This window comes from Chiloscyllium punctatum, chromosome 17 (genome assembly GCF_047496795.1).
Source record: "Chiloscyllium punctatum isolate Juve2018m chromosome 17, sChiPun1.3, whole genome shotgun sequence".
Classification (NCBI taxonomy): domain Eukaryota; kingdom Metazoa; phylum Chordata; class Chondrichthyes; order Orectolobiformes; family Hemiscylliidae; genus Chiloscyllium; species Chiloscyllium punctatum.
This window is the reverse complement of record NC_092755.1, coordinates 59,770,006-59,792,198: the sequence shown is the minus strand read 5'-3', so window position 1 is coordinate 59,792,198 and position 22,193 is coordinate 59,770,006. Positions and strand designations below refer to the sequence as shown.

At 41.6% G+C, this 22,193-nt stretch overlaps 1 protein-coding gene across 3 annotated transcripts in view; it reads right to left on the bottom strand.

The window, feature by feature from the left end:
- Nucleotides 1–4,114: 4,114 nt before the first annotated feature.
- susd2 (sushi domain containing 2) overlaps nt 4,115–22,193 on the bottom strand; it is a 230,121-nt gene continuing 212,042 nt past the window's right edge. For all 3 annotated transcript variants that reach the window (XM_072587276.1, XM_072587274.1, XM_072587275.1), the window contains exon 16: nt 4,115–4,205. In XM_072587276.1, the coding sequence (XP_072443377.1) occupies nt 4,130–4,205 (76 nt within the window). In that variant the 3' untranslated portion in view covers nt 4,115–4,129. The remainder of the gene's footprint in view (nt 4,206–22,193) is intronic.

Below are 22,193 nucleotides of genomic sequence, written 5' to 3'. Positions count from 1 at the left end.
TACAGAGGCAGTTTGTTCTGAATCCTCTTCATAATCTGACAGATCTTTTGCACATTTATTATCTAAGGATGAGGACTTCTCTCTGCCAGATCCTCCAACCTCTGAATTATTTGGTTACAAAGAGTGCAGCAAACTACAGACACCAGACCCACCTGAGCTGACACATATTGCAGTGATTCGCCAGCTTAGTACAGGCCTTGAAATCTCATTTTGAACTGTCTACCCAATGGTGACCTTCTGAACGGACAGCTCTCATGATAACATTCAGCCTCTGTTTATGGATTTCTCACAAGGGTCAGGAACTATCCCTTCAGCAGAAATCCCTGACAGCAAGAACCCATGTCCATAACAGCAGTGTTGAAGGGAATATCTACAGCCTGTGGTATGTGAATGGACTTGCCTAATCCTTAATGGGTCTGCACTCTGGGACCCATTGCAGTCTGTGCAATCCTACTATTTCAACCTCTTGCTCAGACAGATGGACTGAATTTATTCTCATTTAACAACAGGCTCAATTTTACAATGGGTGCCTGTCCTTCTTGTGCCTCTGTAAAATAGGTTCAAGTGAAGTCTAATCTGGAACATAATGCCAGGAGACCCATCTTCCAGAAGGCATACAGGGTCCCAAAATCACACCATTCACATCTCCAAAGCAATCAATTAAACTGAGTAGGCAGGATGTGTGGTAAAAACTCATTGCCGCCCCAGACCATTCAAAGAAGGGGAGGTCACACTGGGATGGTTGCCTATCCCTTTAGACTCAGCAGCACCACCAATGTAAATGGCCACTACAGGGATTGCAGCTGCCAGAAACCGATGCTAGTCTACAAAACAGGACAAGTTTTATCAGGAGTTGCTTGAGGCAATCAGGCAGGCCCAGGCTTGGGATTGGGGATGGAGGGGTGCCCAAAGAGTGCCCACAGAACGACCCTGACCCCAGCCCCAGGGAGTGGTCAGGCTTTTCTTTGAAAGACATCTTCACCTTTCCTGGAACTGATAAAGCTCTTTGGCATCAGGAAGGTGGTGGGCAGTCCACCATGACCTACCCTCTCCACTTATGGCACCATTCCGAGTTGCCACCTTCTATGCATTTTGGAAGGCAAATCAGGGCAGGACTTATGCACTTAATGGTAAGAGTCGAGAGTGTGGTGCTGGAAAAGCACAGCAGGTCAGGCAGCATCCGAGGAGCAGGAGAATCAATGTTTCGGGCATAAGCCCTTCATCACATTCCTGATGAAGAACTCATGCCTGTAATATCGACTCTCCTGCTCCTCGGATGCTGCCTGACCGGCTGTGCTTTTCCAGCACCACACTCTCGACTCTGATCTCCAGCATCTGCAGAATTCACTTTCTCTACACTTAATGGTATGGTCCTGGGTAGTGTTGCTGAACAAAGTACAGGTTCATAATTCCTTGAAAGTGGAGTTGCAGGGAGATAGGATAGTGAAGAAGACGTTTAGTATGCTTTCCTTTATTGGTCAGAGTATTGAATGTAGGAGTTGGGAGGTCATATTGCAGCTGGTTAGGACATTGGTTAGGCCACTTTTAGAATATGTGTGCCATTCTGTTCTCTCTGCTATAGGAAGGATGCTGTGAAACTTGAAAGGGTTCAGAAAAGATTTACAAGGACATTGCCAGGGTTTGAGGGTTTGAGCTGTGGGAGAGGCTGAGTAGGTTGGGGCTTTTTTGCCTGCAGTGTCGGAGGCTGAGAGGTGATCTTTTAGAGGTTTATAAAATCATGAGGGGCATGAATAAGGTAAATAGACGAAGTCTTTTCCCAAGTTGGGGGAGTCCAAAACTAGAGGGCATTGGATTAAGTCGAGAGGGGAGAAGTATAAAAGAGACAACATTTCCACGCAAAGGGTGGTGTGTGTATCAAATGAGCTGCCAGAGGAAGTGATAGAGGCCGGTCCACTCAAAAAGGCATCTGAATAGCTACATGAATAGGAAGTGTTTGGAAGGATATGGGCCAAATTGCTGCAAATGGGACGAGATTAATTTAAGATATCTGGTCACCATGCACGAGTTGGAGCGAAGGTTCTGTTTCTTTGATGTACATCTCTATGATGCTATGATTCCAAGATTCTACGACCCTATCCTGTACCAGAGGGATGATAAAATTCAAACAACAGTAAGCAGCTGACTCAAGACTTCAAGTCCATTATTTTCTAGCAAACAAGGACACAATATTAGGGAGGTCACACAACCTGGAAGTTAAAGGCACAGTAAGCACATGGAAAACATAATGAGACAGTAATACTCAAAACACAGACCACCAAAACCCATTTTGTACGCCGAGCAGGAAGGAGAGTTAGACTGGTACAGCTGATGGAAATGCCACAATTGTAAGTAGGAAATAGATTACTAGTAAAGTTCATTGGAATATCTGTAAAGGGAGACATCCCTGTACTTGTTATGTACCAACAATGATGATATCTAGACTTCCCCATTCTTTGTGCCTACACATGATAGATCAGACCTTATGGTAAAGTACTCAAGGTAGAAAGTGTACAAATTCATGGACTGTAGCTAACTGCTGACCAATTTAATTAGGCAATTCTGACCTGCTTTTATTGCCTTTTTAAATGATTCCTTTCTTGACAGCTATGAGAAACTGTCAGCATTGAAGTATTATCCATATATGTTATCAACCAACCTTGATGCTGTGGGATGGGGTTTCCCCCCATGGTGATATTTCAATGATGTTCCTCCATGTTGATATTCCAATGGTGTTCCCCCTCCCCCACAGTGACATTTCAATAATGTTCCCCCATGTTGATATAGCAATGGTGTCCCCCCATAGTAATATTTCAATGATGTTCCCCCATGTTAATATCCCAATGGTATTCCCCCATAGTAATATTTCAATAATGTTCCCCTATGTTGATATTCCAATGGTGTCCACCCCATAGTGATATTTCAATGACATTCCTCCATGTTGATATTGCAATGGTATCCCCCCCCTCCCCCTCATAGTGATATTTCAATGATGTTCCCCCATGTTGATATTACAATGGTGTCCCTCCATGGTAATATTTCAATGGTGTTCCCCCATAATGATATTGCAATAGGTCCCCCATGATGATACTGCAATGGTGTTCCCTCATGTCGATATTTCAATGACATTTCCCCCATGGTGAGACTGCAATGGTGTTCTCCCATGCTGATAGCTCAATGATGTTTTCTCATATTGATATTTGAATGGTGTTTCCCCCTTGGTGATATTGCAATGGTATTACTCCATGGTGACTTTGGGATGTTAAAAAGGTAAAGCCACCACAATCCTACAAGACCATAGGGCTGCTTTCACATTAGACAGAGAGAGAGATGACTAGTGGTGGTTTAACCTAAGGGTCACCATGCCTCAGGCGAGGGGAGAGGTTGAGAAGGAGAGTCCTTCATTTGTGATGCTGAGGTTAGAACACGTTCTCACCGTGTTCTGATCATCTCCAAAGTACAAATCGGAAACTTTCACAAATCACAAAACCTTTGAACTTCAGCACGTTTTTTTTAATGATATCACTGAATATTTGAAAACATTAGCAAGCAATCAGTATGGTACATCGTGTAAAATACTTTAACTATGATTGTATGTAAACACTTTTCTCCTGCTTGGTTGTTCTAACCTGTTCCTCAGTTGCAGCTGATGTCTCCTAACTGGTGCCAAGTAGCAGCCCTTCCAACTTATCAAAGGTGAGCCTCAGCATGTGATCCTGTTCATATAACACCAAGATATTCCACTTAAAGTAATATTGTAATGTGACCGACTTACTACTAGCCCAAGTCATCAAGCAGTGACGAGAGAGGTTAGAGCACTGGCTGATTTGTTCACCCGCCCCCATCCCTCACCCTTCCCACCCCTCACCTCCCCCTGCACCCTCCTCCCCTTACTGAGATCTTCTGACTCAACACAAGTGAGGCATTCAAAGATGCCTCTGCTTGCTTCAGGTATTCACGCAGCAAGTTCCCATGGAGGCTCGGACACTTGGCTCACTATCAAGCTGCTGCTAAGGTGTAAACTACTGTCGAATTTCTCCTTAGATGTGCTGAACCGGGATTAAGTATCTCTCCTGAGCAACTGCAAGAAAAATAGGTCAAGAGGTCAAAGTAGTCCCAGCATTTGATAGATTCAGACTGGCATTGCAGCCCTCCCTCCCTCTGTCTCCAACGTAGAATGAGTCGTAGTGTGTGCTGGGGAAGTGTACCTAAAGAGAAGAGAAATAAAATGAGACGGGGCAAACATGCCTTTAATGAGTCCATCACTTTTCACAGGCTGTAATCTCTTCAATTTCCACATCCTCCTGTTTTGTTGTCGAAATATCCTTATCTGATAGGAGGTTCCTGTAAACTCAAACCAACCCGTTAAGTACTTCTCCACTGTCCCCAATTGTCCAAGGTTTTGTTTTGTAAACGTCTGCATCCAAATGCCCCAAACCACACACACCCCCACCCCCAGTTTCTTGACATCATGGTACCCTATCTTTTTAAGCAATCGAAAATCAGAAATAAAATTCTTAATTATATTAGAGGAAATAAAATTCTTCGCTCAACCATCAGTCAAACATTTCTTCTTCCCAATCTCCAAGATGTTACAACTAACAAGCAGTGGGAAGGAAATGCACAATTTTGTTTTAATGACTCTATAATTTTCTCCAGAGTTTTTTCAAGAACAGGGTCGAGGGTATTTACCCTCAAACCTGGGCACTCCAGGCCAATCTGGAGGGTTGATAACTCTACCCCAGGAACTGTTTGGGGGGGTGAAATTGTATGTATAGATCCTACTGCTTTTCTACTCTCCTGTCATATCAACACTAGAGCCATGAGGTACAAGAAGTTATGCTCTCTCAGATGTTTTCACTATTGCAGCCTTGAGATTTGTTGGCATCTGTAGCCGCAGAAGTAAACAAACTCTCTAAGTTTAAAGTTTGTCTCATTATTCACAATCGGGCCAATAGGACATAAGAACTAGGAGCAGGAGTAGGCCATCTGGCCCTTCGAGCTTGCTCCACCATACAATAAGATCATGGTTGATCTTTTCGTGGCCTTAGCTCCACTTACCCCGCATTCTCACCACATCCCTTAATTACTTTATTGTTCAAACAATTATCTATCTTAGCTTTAAAAACATTTACTGAAGTACCGTCAACTACTTCACTGGGCAAGGAATTCCATAGATTAACAACTCTCTGGGTGAAGAAGTTCCTTCTCAGTTCAGCCCTAAATGTGCTCCCTCTAATTTCGAGGCTATTCTCTCTTGTCCTAGTTTCACCTGCCAATGGAAACATCCTCTCTACTTCTATCTTATCTATTCCCATCATAATTTTATATGTTTCTATAAGATCCACCCTCATGTTTGTAAATTCCAATGAATATAATTCCAGTCTACTCAGCCTCTCCTCATAAGCCTCTGGAATCGATCTAGTGAACCTCCTCTGTACCCCTTCTAGTGCCAGTACATGTGTTCTCAAGTAAAGGGATCAAAACTGCACACAGTATTCCGGATGTGGCCTCACCCAACTCTATACAGCTGCAACATGTTCTCCCTGTTTTTAAACTCAACCCCTTTAGCAATGAAGGGCAAAATTCCATTTGCCTTTCTAATTACTTGTTGTACCTGCAAATCAACCCTCTGTGATTCATGCACAAGAACACCCAGGTCCCTCTCCATAGTAGCATGCTGCAACTTTTTACCATTCAAATAATAATACTTTTGACTGTTATTCCTACCAAAATGGATGATTTCACATTTATTAACATTGTATTCCATCTACCAGACCTTTTCCCGCTCACTCAAAGTATCTATGTTCCTCTGCAAAGTTTCACAGTCCTCGGCACACTTTTCTCTGTCACTCATCTTAGTGTCATCTGCAAACTTTGACACACAACACATGGTCCCTGACTCCAAATCATCCATATAAATTGTGAATAATGGTGATCCCTGATGCACACCAGTAGTTACTGATTGCCAACCAGAATAGCACACATTTAACTCCACCCTTTGCTTCCTGTTAGTCAACCAATCCTCTATCCATGCTAATGTTTTACCCATAATGCCATGCATCCTTATCTTATGCAGCAGCCTCTTGTGCGGCACCTTATTGAAGGCCTTTTAGAAATCTAGGTTCACCACATCCACTGGATCCCCATTGTCCATCATGTTCTTAATGTCTTCATTGAATTCCAAAAGATTTGTGAAGCATGACCTGCCCTTCATGAACTCATGCTGCGTCTGCCTAACGGAACAATTTCCAGCTAGATGCCTTGCTATTTCTTCCCTTGATAATAGATTCAAACATCTTCCCTATTACGGAGTTTAAGCTAACTGGTCTGTAATTCCCCATCTTTTGTCTACCTCCCTTTTTAAACAGTGCATCACGTTTGCTGTTTTCCAATCTGCTGGAACTGCCCCAGAGTCCAGCGAGTTTTAGAAGGTCTCACTTATCCTGATCATCAAGACATGACACCATTATTCAAAATACACAAGAACAGTGGGCAAATGCATGCCCAAAAGCCAACAAAAACCGCCCAGGCAAATTCAAACACAGAGGCGCCTGATCAGAAAAAAATCACACCCATAAGTAGAATGGACAGAATTGGTAAAGGGCTGGCTTAGGATGACTGTGGGCATCTACCAGGGGTGGGGGTGATGTGGGAAGAGAAGGAAGATGAACAATGAGTTGAAGAGGGAGGGTGAGGAGCCTCCAAGAAGTAAGAAGAAGGAGAGGAATGTAGTAAGTTGTGAACCAGGAAAACTTGAAATGATTGAGCAAATGAATTCCTTCAAAATAAATGTGGATTCTCTAGCTTAAGACTGCGTAAGTTCAGGAGTTACAATACAAAGAACATTTAGTGGATGCCATTGTAATGAAGGATATATACTTTGGCACATTTAAGTCTGAGATTGAGATCACAGATGCAGTAAGAAGAGGATTAACTACCTGGTTAAAATCTTTTGAGTTTTGTGAAGAAACATAGCTGTGCCCTAATTCATCCAAGGAAGGTGTGTTTAGGGTGATGGGGTTTTTAATTGTAGGAGCACTTTCATTTTATTTTGAAACGAAAATTAGTTGCTCACTCAAATCTAGTACCTTCTGCCAATTTAAAACTGTGGTACCTCAGGAATGAATGATTTGTTTGTGTGTTGAGCTAGGTGGCTATTGATAAACCTCTGACAACTGCTCAGTGACCTCGGCTGGAAGGACGCATGGGTAATCACTGATGACCATTGGATCAAACCAACAAATCCAGTCACTAACAAGGCTTTGAAAGAAGATGAGAAACTGGTAAGCAAAATTGTTTTTTTGTTTAATATTGTCAACTTAAAGAGCTTGAAGCACCATAGCAGTAGGTACAAAGATATGTTAACAAACAAAGATAGTGAGATGGTGTTTGCAGGAACACCATGTTATCAATCATATCGGCATTACACATTTTCTGTTTGAGTTCACATAGCTGCATTTCTAGAAGCAATTTTATTTGAAGCGACCTCATTGGAATTCCCAACAACCATGAATGGTTGAATGACAGTGTAAATGTCAAGAATGGTTAATACTGGGGAGTCTCCATCCACCAAAATAATGTCATAAAGACTTGATGGGAGAACAGCGTAGGATGGGTAAGCAGTAAGAATGGCCTGACATGCCTTCCTCATAGTCACTATTGTCAACGTGGTGTAAACTAGATCTTGTTTAAGACAAGATCTTCATCTCAGTTGACTAGTAAGTGGTTTGCCTCTTCCACACTAGATCAAGCAAACAGGCCTGTCCGATGCCTGTCACAAAAGAGGATGGTGTCAGCAATGTTATCATCAGGTGAACAGTTGTGCAGGCAACCTCAGACAATACAATGGTTTGCAATGAGGGTGGCTGACATGACATGCTGGCTTCTTCAGACATCTTCAGATGGCTTTAAAAATCCTCTTCATGCAGACAATCAGCAGAATAAGGAACCGAACATTCAGTCAGGATTCGGCTGGAAAGTGAATGGACATTGGAGTCTTTGTGAGTAAAATTAAAATCCCTGGTGGGCAAGGGAAAACGTTTTAACAAATGGCACAGGATACAGATGGGGAAAGCCAGAGGTAAAGAAATTCAAATTAAGAGTCCCCCCCATCACAAACAGAACCCCAGCAAATAAATCCAAGGCCACTGAATAATTCACACTGAGGTCATGGACGATCACTAAGCCAGAATTAAAGTGATAAGGGAGCATATTCAAAGCCTTACCAGACAAGAAATAACAAGAAAAAGTCTAGGAAAGTTTATGAAAGCTGCAGAAAAGCTGCAGATCCACTATTTAAAACCTGGTAAAGACAAGGAGTGTTTATTGAAACCACAGAGAGCAGGAATCCTTTAGGAAAACCATGACATTATTATTCGAGTCACAGACCATGGGAATCAGTCATAAACATTACTGCTAGATTATAGCAGGTATTATTAAATGGACTCATTTGATAACGCCATTAGGAAATGTGAATAATTAACTGAGGCCACAAAAAATGGGATTTGTCTCGAAACATTATGAGGTACTTAAATTCGGAGCTGTCACAAACCACAATTCAAATGATAAGAGGGTTTACTCGAAGCCTAAGCAGACAATGCACAACAGATGAGGAAAACTAGGAAATATTAGTAAGAACACAGAAAAGGCGGGAGGAAAATGTTCTAAAGCACAATGAAAGCAGGGAGCATTCATTGAAACTGCAGACAGTGGCAATCACTTAAGAAAAAAAATGTGAAAGTAACCGGAATTATTACTGGAGCCTTATTTGGTCAGAGTCATAGAGATGTACAGCATGGAAACAGACCCTTCAGTCCAACTCGTCCATGCTGACCAGATATCCCAACCCAATCTAGTCCCACTTGCCAGCACCTGGCCAATATCCCTCCAAACCTTTCCAATTCATATACCCATCCAGATGCCTTTTATATGTTGCAATTGTACCAGTTCCTCTGGCAGCTCATTCCATACACACACACCACCCTCTGCATGAAAAAGTTGCCCCTTAGGTCTCTTTTATATCTGTCCCCTCCCCAATCACTTCCCTAGCTTCCCACAGAGTTCTAGGATACACCTGATGAGGTCCTGGGGATTTATCCACTTTTATGCATTTCAAGATATCCAGCACCTCCTCCTCTGTAATATGGACATTTTTCAAGACATCCCTATCTATTTCCCCACATTCTATATCTTCCATGTCCTTCTCCACAGTAAACACATAAATGATGTAAAATACTCATTTAGTATCTTCCCCATCTCCTGCAGCTCCACACAAAAGCTGCCTTACTGATCTTTGAGGGGCCCTATTCTGTCCCTAGTTACCCTTTTGTCCTTAATGTATTTGTAAAACCTTTTTGAATTCTCCTTAATTCCTTAACCCTCCTTAACCTCCTCATGGAAGATTATCTGGCTGGAAAGTATATTACAATCTGTTCTGATATAATGCAATGGCCCCATTCCCGTATGATCCAGCGTAACAAGAAAATCGTCTAATAGCTGCACCATTTAAACTAGAACCACCTTATAGGCAATACAGGTAAGGAAAGTTAACAATCTACAAATAACAGTCTAAATTCTTCAATTGCATTATAGCCAATTCGCGTTGAAGAAACGCACATCACAGAACTGACTGTATAAGCAAATCTGATTGTGTTATCAACCATGTCACAGTTCCAGCAGGAATTGTTGACTAACAGTTGAAGCAAAGATGAATCAACATAGAATAATCCTGTTACACCAATGACTGCTGTTCGTTAGACTGATTAGAACCTGCCTCTAACATCATAACCTGTGATATGTTACTCTAACTGTTGGTGGTAACCAGATTGGTTGCGTTGTCATTTATGCAAAATTCAACATGTTTGAATTATTCCATTGTATTTTATTTAACCTGCCTGGTGCATATGTGTTAGTGATAGCTTTACAGTGAGCAGATATTTATCCTGAACTGGTTACCTAAAAAACTGAGGATGAGTTTTTGATGACTGCATGACACTCACCAGCACCTGAGGCAGCAGAGGTGCAAACTGTATGTAGGTTTCTGTTTCGGTCATAACAACTGGATTAAAATACTAACATTGAGGCACATTGGCCTGGAGGATCCATGTGGTAAAGCTGATCTTATTGGACAATTTAGCTGAAGTCAACAAAATCATTGCCAAAACTTTTGGCACAAATTTCATTTAGTGCAAATTAATAAAACATTGTGCTATAACCATGCCCAGCCACATTCTCTGGAGGAAATTAATCATCAGTTAGGAGTTTCCATAAATTGAGATTGGTAATGTCAGTGAAAAAAGTGAAATATCTGGACACATGTCTTTCAAGTACAAAGAATGTGGCATGTACGAATAAGTTTATATCGAGAATGTGCAAATGAATCACTTGGCGAGGAAAGGGCTATGGAGACAGTTAATCCCTGGTCCATTTAGATGGAGACATCTTGGATAATCAGAGTCAATGACTTACTGGCTATACTTACACCAAATTATTGCAGTGGGTCCAGAAAGCTTCTCACCATCACATTCTCAAGGGTAGTTCAGGACGGGCAGGCTCAGCCAGAGACAACCATATCCCCAAAAATACATTTTAAAAATTCACCCACTTTTCCCACAAAGTTATTTAACAAGACACTTTCTAAATCTCACCATAAGAACATAAAAACTAGGAGCAGGAGTAGGGCCACCTGACCCTTCGAGCCCGCTCTGCCATTCAATAAGATCATGGTGGATCTTTTTTGTGGCCTCTGCTCCACTTACCCATCTGCTCAACATAACCTTGAATTCCTTTACTGTTCGAAAAATTATCTGTCTTAGCTTTAAAAAAGTTTAATGAGGTAGCCACTGGGCAGGGAATTCCACAGATTCACAACCCTTTGGGTGAAAAAGTTCCTCCTCAGCTCAGTCCTAAACCTACTCCCCCTTATTTTGAGGTTATGCCTCCTCGTTCCAGTTTCCCCCGCCAGTGGAAACAACCTCCCTGCTTCTATCTTATCGACTCCCTTCATAATTTTATAAGTTTCTATAAGATTCCCCCTCGTTATTCTAAATTCCAATGAATATAATCCCAGTCTACTCAGTCTCTTGTCATGAGCCAATCCTCTCAACTTCGGAGTCAACCTAGTGAATCTCCTCTGTAACCCCTCCAGTGCCAATACATCCTTTCTCTATAAGGAGACTAAAGCTGCAGTACTCCAGGTATGGCTTCATCAGCACCCTAGACAGCTACAACATAACCTCCCTGCTTTTAAACTCAATCCCTCTAGCAATGAAGGACAAAATTCCATTTGCCTTCTTATTTACCTGTTGTACCTGAAAACCAACCATCTGTGATTCATGCACAAAGACACCCAGATCCCTCTGCACAGCAGCATGCTGCAATTTTTTTAATTGTTCAAATAATAGTCCTTTTTTATTGTCATTCTTGTTTTACTATTATTAAACAGACACACCCGTCAGCTTACACCAACCAATTAATGGTGTCAGCAGTTTATTATTCAGGATCAATTGTTTTATTAACAAACTCAGTTGCCTGTTAATTATTTTAAAACGGTCAATTTTGGCACTCACCCACTATGACTTATAGGGACCAAGTCGATAATGGGCTGGAAGGTCATGGGCTGGCTAGCCATCATTGTATATAGGCCCCTTCCCATGAAGGCATGTCTGGTGATTGGGTGTAAAATGCAGCCCATGGATTATTAGAGAAGGGGGGTTATGCTAGAACTGTGTAAAACAATGGTCAGACTACAACTAGAAAACTGCGTACAGGTCTATTAATTACATTCTGGGAAGGATGTGACCAAATTGGAAAAGTTACAGTGGAGATTTACAAGGATGCTGCCAGGGATTTTTTGCCATGAGGGAAGGTTGGATATGTTGTACAATGTAATGGTTCAGAAGGTGTTAATGACTGTGTTACACTGGATTCACCAATTCTATTAATACACAGTCTATGGATGAACATAAGGAATTTTACTCTTGCTTTTGTTGCAAGCTGAAGTCTCTTTCCCAGCTCCCTAGTCCTCATAATTATTCCAGAACAACAGCCCTGTTGGGCGATTGCTATCATGCAATGCACCTTCTTCTTATCTAAGAACAGTGCCTTTTCTGTAGATACTCTACAGTGGTGTGTGCCATACTGCTAATAATTAGATGGGACCAAGAGAAAATAAGATAAATAGGCATGCAGACAACCCTTAGCCAATCCCACAAACTAGTAGAGGCAAATACTATAAGGTATTATCATTGAGAGAAAAACAGGAATGGTTGCAGTGGTGCATATTGGATCCTCACCACCAGGAGAAAAGCCCCAGAAGACCTAGAAAACCTATCAAACAAGCGAGTTTACCATGTTAAGAGCATTGCCAGTTAATCAAGACACAAATATCAATCAGCAGCTAACGCATGGTTATCCAGAGAGATGGAGAGTGGCAGCTGTGGAAGCAACAAAAAAGCAAGCTTATCACTCAAAAAGCAAAATGTGTCATTCAGAAGCTGGTGAGAAGTGCTGAGAGAAAGTGTCTCTCAAAAGAGAGAAAAGCCAGCCACACTAGCAAAGAGGGCTCTGTGATAAGCAACAGAAGGCTTCAGGAGGTAACATTAGATCTCCCTAAGGGAAAAGATAATATCTTTACAAAAAATGCTGCAAATATTGGAGAGGGAAGGAAAGAGAGAGTAAAAGAAAAAGAGAGTCAAAGAAAGTTCTCATCTCTCACAACTGGTTCCATGAAGCATTGCTAAAACATACCATGAAAGGACCAGGAAAAAAAAATCAGATTCAGGCTACAGAATTGAGAAGCTATTAATCAAAAGTCTTTTAAGCTGAAAATGAGCACTTTTAAAGAAAGTTTGTGAAAGGGTACAGTGGAAGAAGGAAAATAAGGAAAAGTTCAAGATTTTAAAAGACTAGGATACATTATATAAGCCACAATTTCAGCAGAAAGATTTATAAAGGCCACAGCCAGAGAATGGCATTCAAACATTTATGGAGAGGTCCTTGATGTTATACATCATGAAAGGCAGGAAAATACCCACTTTCCCAGGAAGAAACAGAAAAATCCAAGGAGGATTGGTAGCCATCATTTTGATTAATAAATTCCCAGAAGACCCTGAAAAGGCAGACAAAGCCAGTAAACAGTACATAGATACAGTATTACAAAGAAATAAACTTCAAAAGGCTTGAAAGCAAATAAATTACCAGACAACAGCCCAAAATACCATTTAAAGCTTTATTGAGGTCTTTACTACAATAATACAGCATTAAAAAAAGGTAAGCATGAGGAATGCTGCACTGAGTCCAGCATGTTCTACAGTAATTAACTTTAAATCAACATCCATGAATACAAGAAGACAAGCTTAAGGAACAGCAGATTATAGGCAATATTGCAATGATACAGATTTAAAATAGCTTTGTAGTAAGAAGATTGAGAAGAATGGAAAAAGTTATAGTGCGTCCTGGCAACATTAAGTTCAGAGACAGACCACACAGAACACATAGTTGGACATCCTTGAGGCAAAATGCTCTTAAGATACAACATTTTCCCAAAATTAAACTCTAAAGTTGAGGCTGAGCTGGTTAATACACCATTACGATCAGTGGCTTTGATTATGGAACAACAAAGTGCTGGCAATTTTTGAAGTTGTTCTAAAACTGTTTCGATAACAACTTCAACTTCAGGACAAATAAGATTCTTGAATGGCTACAATTTTACAGAAGTGTTTTGTTTACTCGAGAATCCATAGACAATTTTAGCGATGTCCTGAACAGAATATGGAGCTTTGATATCAGAATTCAAAAAAGACAGAACTGTTCTTCAAATTCTTGATGAAGACTTAATTTTGAAGAAAGGAGTTCAAATCATGCTGGAAGCAGAAACCAGAAAGACTGTTAGACAGATCCTGAGAAAAGAAGATCAATACTACTACAAGAAGCCAACAATCTATTTATTTTATTAGGAATGAACACTTTCGAGAGGCTTATGACAAGTTTGCACAGAGACCAAGCCAAACACTTGATGCTAAAGGCCAGTGTCAGCACTATAGGGCAACAAGAACTAACAAACATTGACATTTTCCAGCAATCAGTAATGAATGTTGTGTTTTCAAATCTGATACTTCCAGGAGATGTGCAGAAGTAAGAAACAATTTCAGAACTGTAGAAATATTGGTCACGCACATTGAGAAATTTACACAGCAGAGCACTCACTACCTTTAGAAAACATATGTTGAGATACTTCTAAGGGAGAAGTATTTTGAGGCAGTCCTGGAGGAACTAACTAATCCAAATGTGCCAGAAGAGAATGAATTTGCCTATTTTAATGGACATCTTGCTGGTTTGGTATTCTATCAGACCAGTTACCATGGCTGAAGAAGCAGAGGTTGCACGGTACAAAGGCAAGACTCCATGGTGCCGAAGGAATAAATGTCAGAAACGTAGGAATGCAGTACAGCACAACACCAGTAAGAGAGTTCGAAAGGTATATGTTGGTAACAATCAACCAACTTCACTTTTGAGGATGCAGGCTTGTCTCAACTTCGACTTCGTCAGAAGAGGTACAGGAAATCGACAACCTACAAGATAACTGCTCGAGGTAAACAGTTGCCTAAACATAAATCCAGAAACAAATCCCTATAAACCAACCAGTCAAAGGACAACTGGTAGAAGACTTCGTTGGACTTCCAAGACTGATGACAGAATCCAAATCGATGTTGACATGAAAGAGCTATATCACATTGCCAACCTTGAGAAAGCCACAGACATTACAGAACTGATGGAAATATTCAGTCCTCTGTGTTCTAAAACAGCACAGTTAATGGCAGTGACAGGGATAATGCTGAGTGAGCAGCAATATCTCACTAATGTGGTAAACCATCTGAAAAAGGCTATTTCACCATTCAAGTAACACGTTGGCTGACTGAAAATGTACAGCCTGACCAATAACTCAAGAGAGATAAGCTGCACGTGATTCCATGCCAAAAAGAAGACACTACATGCCCTAAGTATCGACAGTACTGCAAAAGATTCACTACCTCTTCCAATGAGAGAGTGATTGCTAATCCCTCATTCAAGGATACTACAAGAAAATACTTATTTCATCAGAGGATCGGTCCTCCAGAAGAAAACTTGAGAGATTAAGTGTCCTCCAGATGTGATAATAGATCAATAACAACAACATCTAGAAAGTGTACATCCTCTGTGTTGGATATCCAAGAGATAAAAGCTTCTCCATTGCAAAAGTGATCAGAATAACAGGCATTCCTCAAGCAAGAGACCTATCATTCTTCCACCTCGGAAGAGATTGAAGTCTGAGAAAAATACACAATGTCTGGACCACCTGCATTTGTGTCTCAGAGACTCAGTAAAGATGGGGTAGGTGTAAACATAATAAGGTAATATACTGAAATAAAGCTTGGGGAAGATATTGTTTAGGCTAATGGCTCAGCTGTACTCATGTTCATATTACATTATTTTCACCTGTTTAATGATACCACATGGTGTCTGATCAGATGGATCTGCTCCGTTCAAAATACAATTATCTCACTGTTGCTTCAGTGTTGCTGGGTCAAAATCAAAACAACTTCCTCTTTAACAACATTGTGGAGTCCACAGTTCAAGAAGGTACCTTCTCAAGGGCAATTAAGGATTAGCCAGTGACACCCAATGAATAAAAAAAATCTGGACCAGCTCCCTAAGGTCCTGGTAATCATGTCTGACTAAATATAGTTGTACTTATTGCTATCATGCAATAAACCATCTTAGCTATGCACAGTGTGTCTTCTGTAGATATTCTTCAGTAGTGTATCTTCTACTGCTAATTTCTAGATATACCCAAGATAAAGCAAAGACAGTGGCAGTGAAACTTACCTTATGCCACATTCTGACAGAGCAGCAAATACCACAAAGAACCAAAATGGTCATCTGGAGAAACGTCACCACATAGGATGGAGTTTATTCTTTGGGAAAAAGACAGCAGAGGTTTGATTGAATGAAGCTGTGCAAAATCATGATGGGCCTAGGTAAAGTGGACAGGAAAGTTCAGTTCAGTAGAATAGTCAAAAAATCAAGATGCACGTATTTAAAGTCATCAGCAGAAGGATTTGAAGGAATTTGGGAAGAATTTTGTTCACTCAGTAGGTAACTGGGATCTAGAACTCACTGTCTGAAAGTGTGAGAGAGACGGGCACCTTCATTCTATGCCATATTTTCAGTTCTCTGTCTTCATTGAAGTATTCACGTGAACCCACAAGACCCTTTATGATTTGTTTCTTTCCTTAAATGTTTCTTTCCTTAAATTCTAACTCAGGAAGTCCAACTGTTTCGCATGGGGAAGCACATTCCCATTTTTTTCTTACTGCTGGAGCGAGAAAGGCTAATGTTGGAAAAATGAGGCATCAGAAATTTATTTTGCTATTATCAAAACTACAAATAAGCATTATTATGAACAAGATTCAAATTATAAGACTAATTTTATGGGGCTACAGCAAGGGTAGCAGGTAGCACTCTTAGGCTCACTCTCACACATTCACTCTCCCTCACACTCACACACTCACTTACTTTCACACATTCACGTGCAAACACTCACACCATCACTTGCACACACTCAAACTTTCACTCTCATTCACTCTTTTGCACACTCACACATTCATCTGCATGCAGTCACACTGACCTTTACACAATGTGGAGATGCCAGTGTTAGAATGGGGTGTACAAAGTTAAAAATCACATAACACCAGGCTATAGTCCAACAGGTTTATTTGGAAGCTCTAGTTTTCAGAGCACAGAGGGAGCAGCACTTCGAAAGCTAGTGCTCCCAAATAAACCTGTCGGACAATAACTTGGTGTTGTGTGGTTTTTCACTTTTACACATTCACCTGCACACACTCTTTCACACAGTCTCATGCATTCATACACTCACTGTTACACTCTCACTCGCTCTCACACACAAACAATGCACTTACTCTTACACTCTCACTCACTCTCACTGTCACACACACTCTGACATGTTAGTTTCTAATATGTAGGGAAACAGGAAAAGACTCATATGTGTATTTGCCTCTTTCCTATCCCTATTTTCAGGTTGTTCAGAGGTTGTTTGCTGGCCATAGCTAACTCCTTCAATCTGAGTAATCCTGTCAACGGGTAACAGTGATCTTCCCCACAAGTCATTGTAAAGTGGTGAATTTGTAGCCACTAACAAACCATCCACTATCTACTTTACTGTGTCCAGGCAGTCACTTCACCTCCAAAGGCCAACAAGAGGACCTGCCCCTTCAAGGCAGATCACACAGAATTGTTTTGTCAATTGTTATTGTTACATTCAACTAAATCAACACAGAGTCAGAATCAAACCCGGATTTTTCCTATTATGCAGTTGGCTTTGTGACAGCGCAGTCTTTATCTCTGTCCCATCAGGGGAACATTTTGGTTCAGTCTTAGTAAAAACACAAACAACACGTTGGAGAAGTTCCCAGGACAACGATAGTATCTCATTTCACAGCAGGCCTGGCAGTGTTGCTGGAATCAGACATTCTTGGTTCTTCCAGGAATTAAGTTTCCTCATGAGGCAGTAATGTTTCTTTAGATATTGTGTCTTGTAAGCAAATGCCAACAATAGTATGGCTCTTCTTTATGTCCTTCCAGTCGGGCTCTGCTTGTGAATCAGCAGAGATTCTAAGGCAAGAAAGCAATCAAACTTTGTGCCAAATTTTCATGAAAAGAAGGTTCCAAATTGAATAAACCAGTCCCATATGTAAAACAGAGGGTCTGTGCCAAATTAGCTGATCTTACCTGGGCTGTCTGTGGAAGGCACTGTTATTGCCAGTAATGTGCCTGGGAGGGACAGACTGAGGCAAATCAGATTCATTGCCATTTCTCATTGTTGTAAAGACAGCATTGATGGATGCTGTGTAACAGCGAAACAAAATTCCCCCATTGTAATGCTTTGATAAGCATATTACGAGTCACTACCCATGATGAAGAAAGAAATGCTGACATTCATTGTAGGAGGCTTCCACTTTAGGATATACCAAGTTGTTTACAGCTTATAATGTGCCTTGTAAGTGCAGTGTTGTAATGTGGAAAAACACAAATCGACTTACACACAGCAAGCTCCCACAAAACGGAATGAGATGATGACCAGTTAAGGGTTGGATTCCATGGACATAGTTTGGGTCTGTGTGTGAGGGGTGGAGGAGGGGCAACATGTTTGGGAATTGATGGGATGCTGCAGATAACTTCACAACCTCCGCACAGCGTGCAGAACGTAGAGTTTAGCCAGGAAAACCCGAAATCATTGACCTACCTCAGGAACTACTGCAAACAACCCTCAGACTGTCCAAATACAGGGTGTAGGTGACAGAAACCACCAGACCCCAAGGTGCCAAACACTGGCAACCAAAGCAAAGACCACATACATGTCCTCACTTTTCATCTGGTGGGTGAAAATGTTTTATGGGATGAGCTGCCAGAGGAAGTGGTGGACTCTGGTATAATTATTACATTTAAAAGGCATCTGGATAGGAAGGGTTTAGAGAAATATGGGCCAAATACTGGCAAATGGGACCAGATTTATTTAGGATATCTAGTCGGTACGGACAAGTTGGACTGAAGGGTCTGTTTCCGTGCTGTACATCTCTATGACTCTATGACTAAGTGACTTTATGTCTGTGTTTTTCAAAGCGGTGTCTGCGAAAATACTTAAATGTGACTTGCTGTTTGGACATCATCAACAGGCAATCCCATGCAAAGAATGCTGGGATACCACTGCACCATGACAAAGCTGAAGATGTCACCAGGGAGACCACTAGGCTTCCTTCATGGTCAGAGTTCAGCAGACCATTTTAGTGAAGTTTATTGAGGGATACACATTGGCCAAGCCATCCCTGCTCTTCCTCAACAGAAGTCTGTTGAACTTTCTACTGCAAATAACAGACAAGGTATCAATTCAAAATCTCTTCTCAAAGTACCTCTGACAGTGTAACACTTCCTCAATACTCTACTACAGTGAATCATATGCTCAAACCTTAAACAAAGTTTTGACTCATGATGAAGTGCTACTGAGTCACAGTTGATACTTAAGAATGGACGCTTCAGAAAGCTGCTTGAAAGTAGTTGTCCTGTGTGAAAAAAAGGCTGCCCGGAAAAGGAGGGCGTAGGTTTAAGGTGAGAGGGGAAAGATTTGAAAGAGACCAGAAGGTCAATGTTTTCACACAGAGGGTGGTGCATGTATGAAAGGAGCTTCTAGAGGAACTGGTAGAGGAGAGTACAATTACAACATTGAAAAGTCATTTGGAAAGGTGCATGGATAGGAAAGGTTTCGAGGGATATGGCAAATGGGACTAGTTTAGGTTCAGATATCCTCTTGGCATGGACGAGTTGGACCAAAGGGTCTGTTTCGGTGCTGTATGACTGTATGAAAGCCTGTGTGGATGTACCAGTCTAAAGCAGCGAAATGAGTTCTTATGTGTGGCAACATATTCTGTGGCACATTGCAACTTGTCCTCTAGATTCAAATTGGTTTGGATGAAAGTGAAAATACTTGGTATAACATCAGACTTACAGCTGTGTAGCAAACGCAAGATCATCCCATTGTGTTTAGAATACCTTGATCTCCAAGTGGAAATTACCCAGAAAATATAGTACACATGATGACTGTTTCATCCACTGCCTGATCTGACATACTCAATTTTCCAAATGCCATGCATCCAAACCCCATCTCCCTTCCCTATTCCCGGTTTCTGGAATGTGGGTTTCTTGACTTTGAGATATTGTTGTTTGCAAAATAGCTGCCGCCTGATCACATGAGGAAATAAATACTGAAGCTACCCCAAACAAAACAGATATGGGAAGGTGTTTTTTTTCCAGAGAGTCCCTGAAATTTTATTTTTAATATAATGACACCTCTGACCACATGAGAACTAGCCATTTGGATACAGAACTGGCTCAAAGGTAGAAGCCAGAAGGTGGTGGTGGAGGGTTGTTTTTCAGACTGGAGGCCTGTGATCAGTGGAGTGCCACAAGGATCGGTGCTGGGTCCACTACTTTTCATCATTCATATAAATGATTTGGATGTGAGCATAAGAGGTATAGTTAGTAAGTTTGCTGATTACACCAAAATCGGAGGTGTCATGGACAGCGAAGAAGGTTACCTCAGATTACAACAGGATCTTGATCAGATGGGCCAATGGGCTGAAAAGTGGCAGATGGAGTTTAATTTAAATAAATGTGAGGTGCTGCATTTTGGGAAAGCAAATCTTAGCAGCACTTATACACTTAATGGTCAAGGTCTAGGGTGTGTTGCTGAACAAAGAGACCTTGGAGGTCAGGCAGCATCAAAGGAACCGGAGAATTGACGTTTCGGGAATAAGCCCTTCTTCAGGAAGAAGGGCTTATGCCCGAAACGTCAATTCTCCGGTTTCTTTGATGCTGCCTGACCTGCTGCGCTTTTCCAGCAACACATTTTTAAGCTCTGATCTCCAGCATCTGCAGTCCTCACTTTCTCCAAAGAGACCTTGGAGTGCAGGTTCATAGCTCCCTGAAAGTGGAGTCGCAGATAGATTGGATAGTGAAGACGGCGTTTGGTATGCTTACCTTTACTGGTCAGAGTATTGAGTACAGGAGTTGGGGGGTCATGTTGCGACTGTACAGGACATTGGTTAGGCCACTGTTGGAATATTGCGTGCAATCTGGTCTCCTTCCTAACGGAAAGATGTTGTGAAACTTGAAAGGGTTCAGAATGATTTACAAGGATGTTGCCAGGGTTGGAGGATTTGAGCTATAGGGAGAGGTTGAATAGCCTAGGGCTGTTTTCCCTGGAGCGTCGGAGGCTGAGGGGAGAGGTTTACAAATTCATGAGGGGCTTGGATAGGATAAGGAGAGAAAGTCTTTTCCCTTGGGTGAGGGAGTCCAGAACTAGAGGGCATAGGTTTAGGGTGAGAGGGGAAAGATATGAAAGAGACCTAAGGGGCAATTTTTTCATGCAGAGGGTGGTTCGTGTATGGAATGAGCTGCCAGAGGAAGTGGTGGAGGCTGGAACAATTGCAACATTTAAGAGGCATTTGGATGGGTATATGAATAGGGGTTTGGAGGGATATGGGCCGGGTGCTGGCAGGTGGGACTAGATTGGTTTGGGATATCTGGTCGGCATGGACGGGTTGGACCGAAGGGTCTATTTCCATGCTGTACATCTCTATGACTCTATGATCATTAGGCTGTCAAAAGCCAGTCAGTTTCCATATCGCAATTAACCTTGGCTTCCTTCTTCATTCCTCCAAGCTCAGCAGTAGCCTGTATCTAGACATTGATTCCTTAATGAGGAGGGACATTGGAATTGTAGTTGTCTCATCATCAACATAAAGTCACAGGGTTGTACAGCACTGAAAAAGACCCTTTGGTCCAATTCGTCCATGCCAACTAGATATCCTAAATAAAAGTTGCAATTGTACCAGCCTCCTCTACTTCCTCTGACAACTCTTTCCATACACACACTGCCCTCTGTGTAAAAACGTTGCCCCTTAAGTCCCTTTCCCCTCTCACTTTAAACCTATACACTCTAGTTTTGGAGCCCCCTACACTGGGAAAAAGATCTTGTCTACTCACCCTATCCATTCCACTCATGATTTTATAAACTTCTACAAGGCGAACCCTCAGCTTCTGACACTCCAGGGAAAACAGCCCCAGCCTATTCAGCCTCTCCCTGTAGCTCAGACCCTACAACCCTGGCAACGTCCTTGTAAACCTTTTTGGCAACCTTTCATATTTAACAACATGTTTCCTATAGCAGGGACACCAGAATTGAAATCAGTATTCCAAAAGTGGCCGAACCAATGTCCTACACAGCCGCAACACGACCTCCCAACTCCTATATTCAATGCACTGACCAATAAAGGAAAGCATACCAAAGGCCTTCATTATCCTATCTACCTGCAACTCCACTTTCAAGGAACTTGAACCTGCACTCCAAGGTTCTCTTTGTTTGGCAACACTCCCCAGGACCTTACCATTAAATGCATTAGTCCTGTCCTGGTTTGCCTTTCCAAAATGCAGCACCTCACATTTACCTAAATTAAACTGCATCTGCCACTCCTCGACCCCTCAGCTCACTCTTGAGAGGTTAGACCCATAGAGATTTAAGTTTCATGATTCTTTTTTGAAACCAGTTCCATAGAAATGATTTCCTTTGGACAACAGGAAGA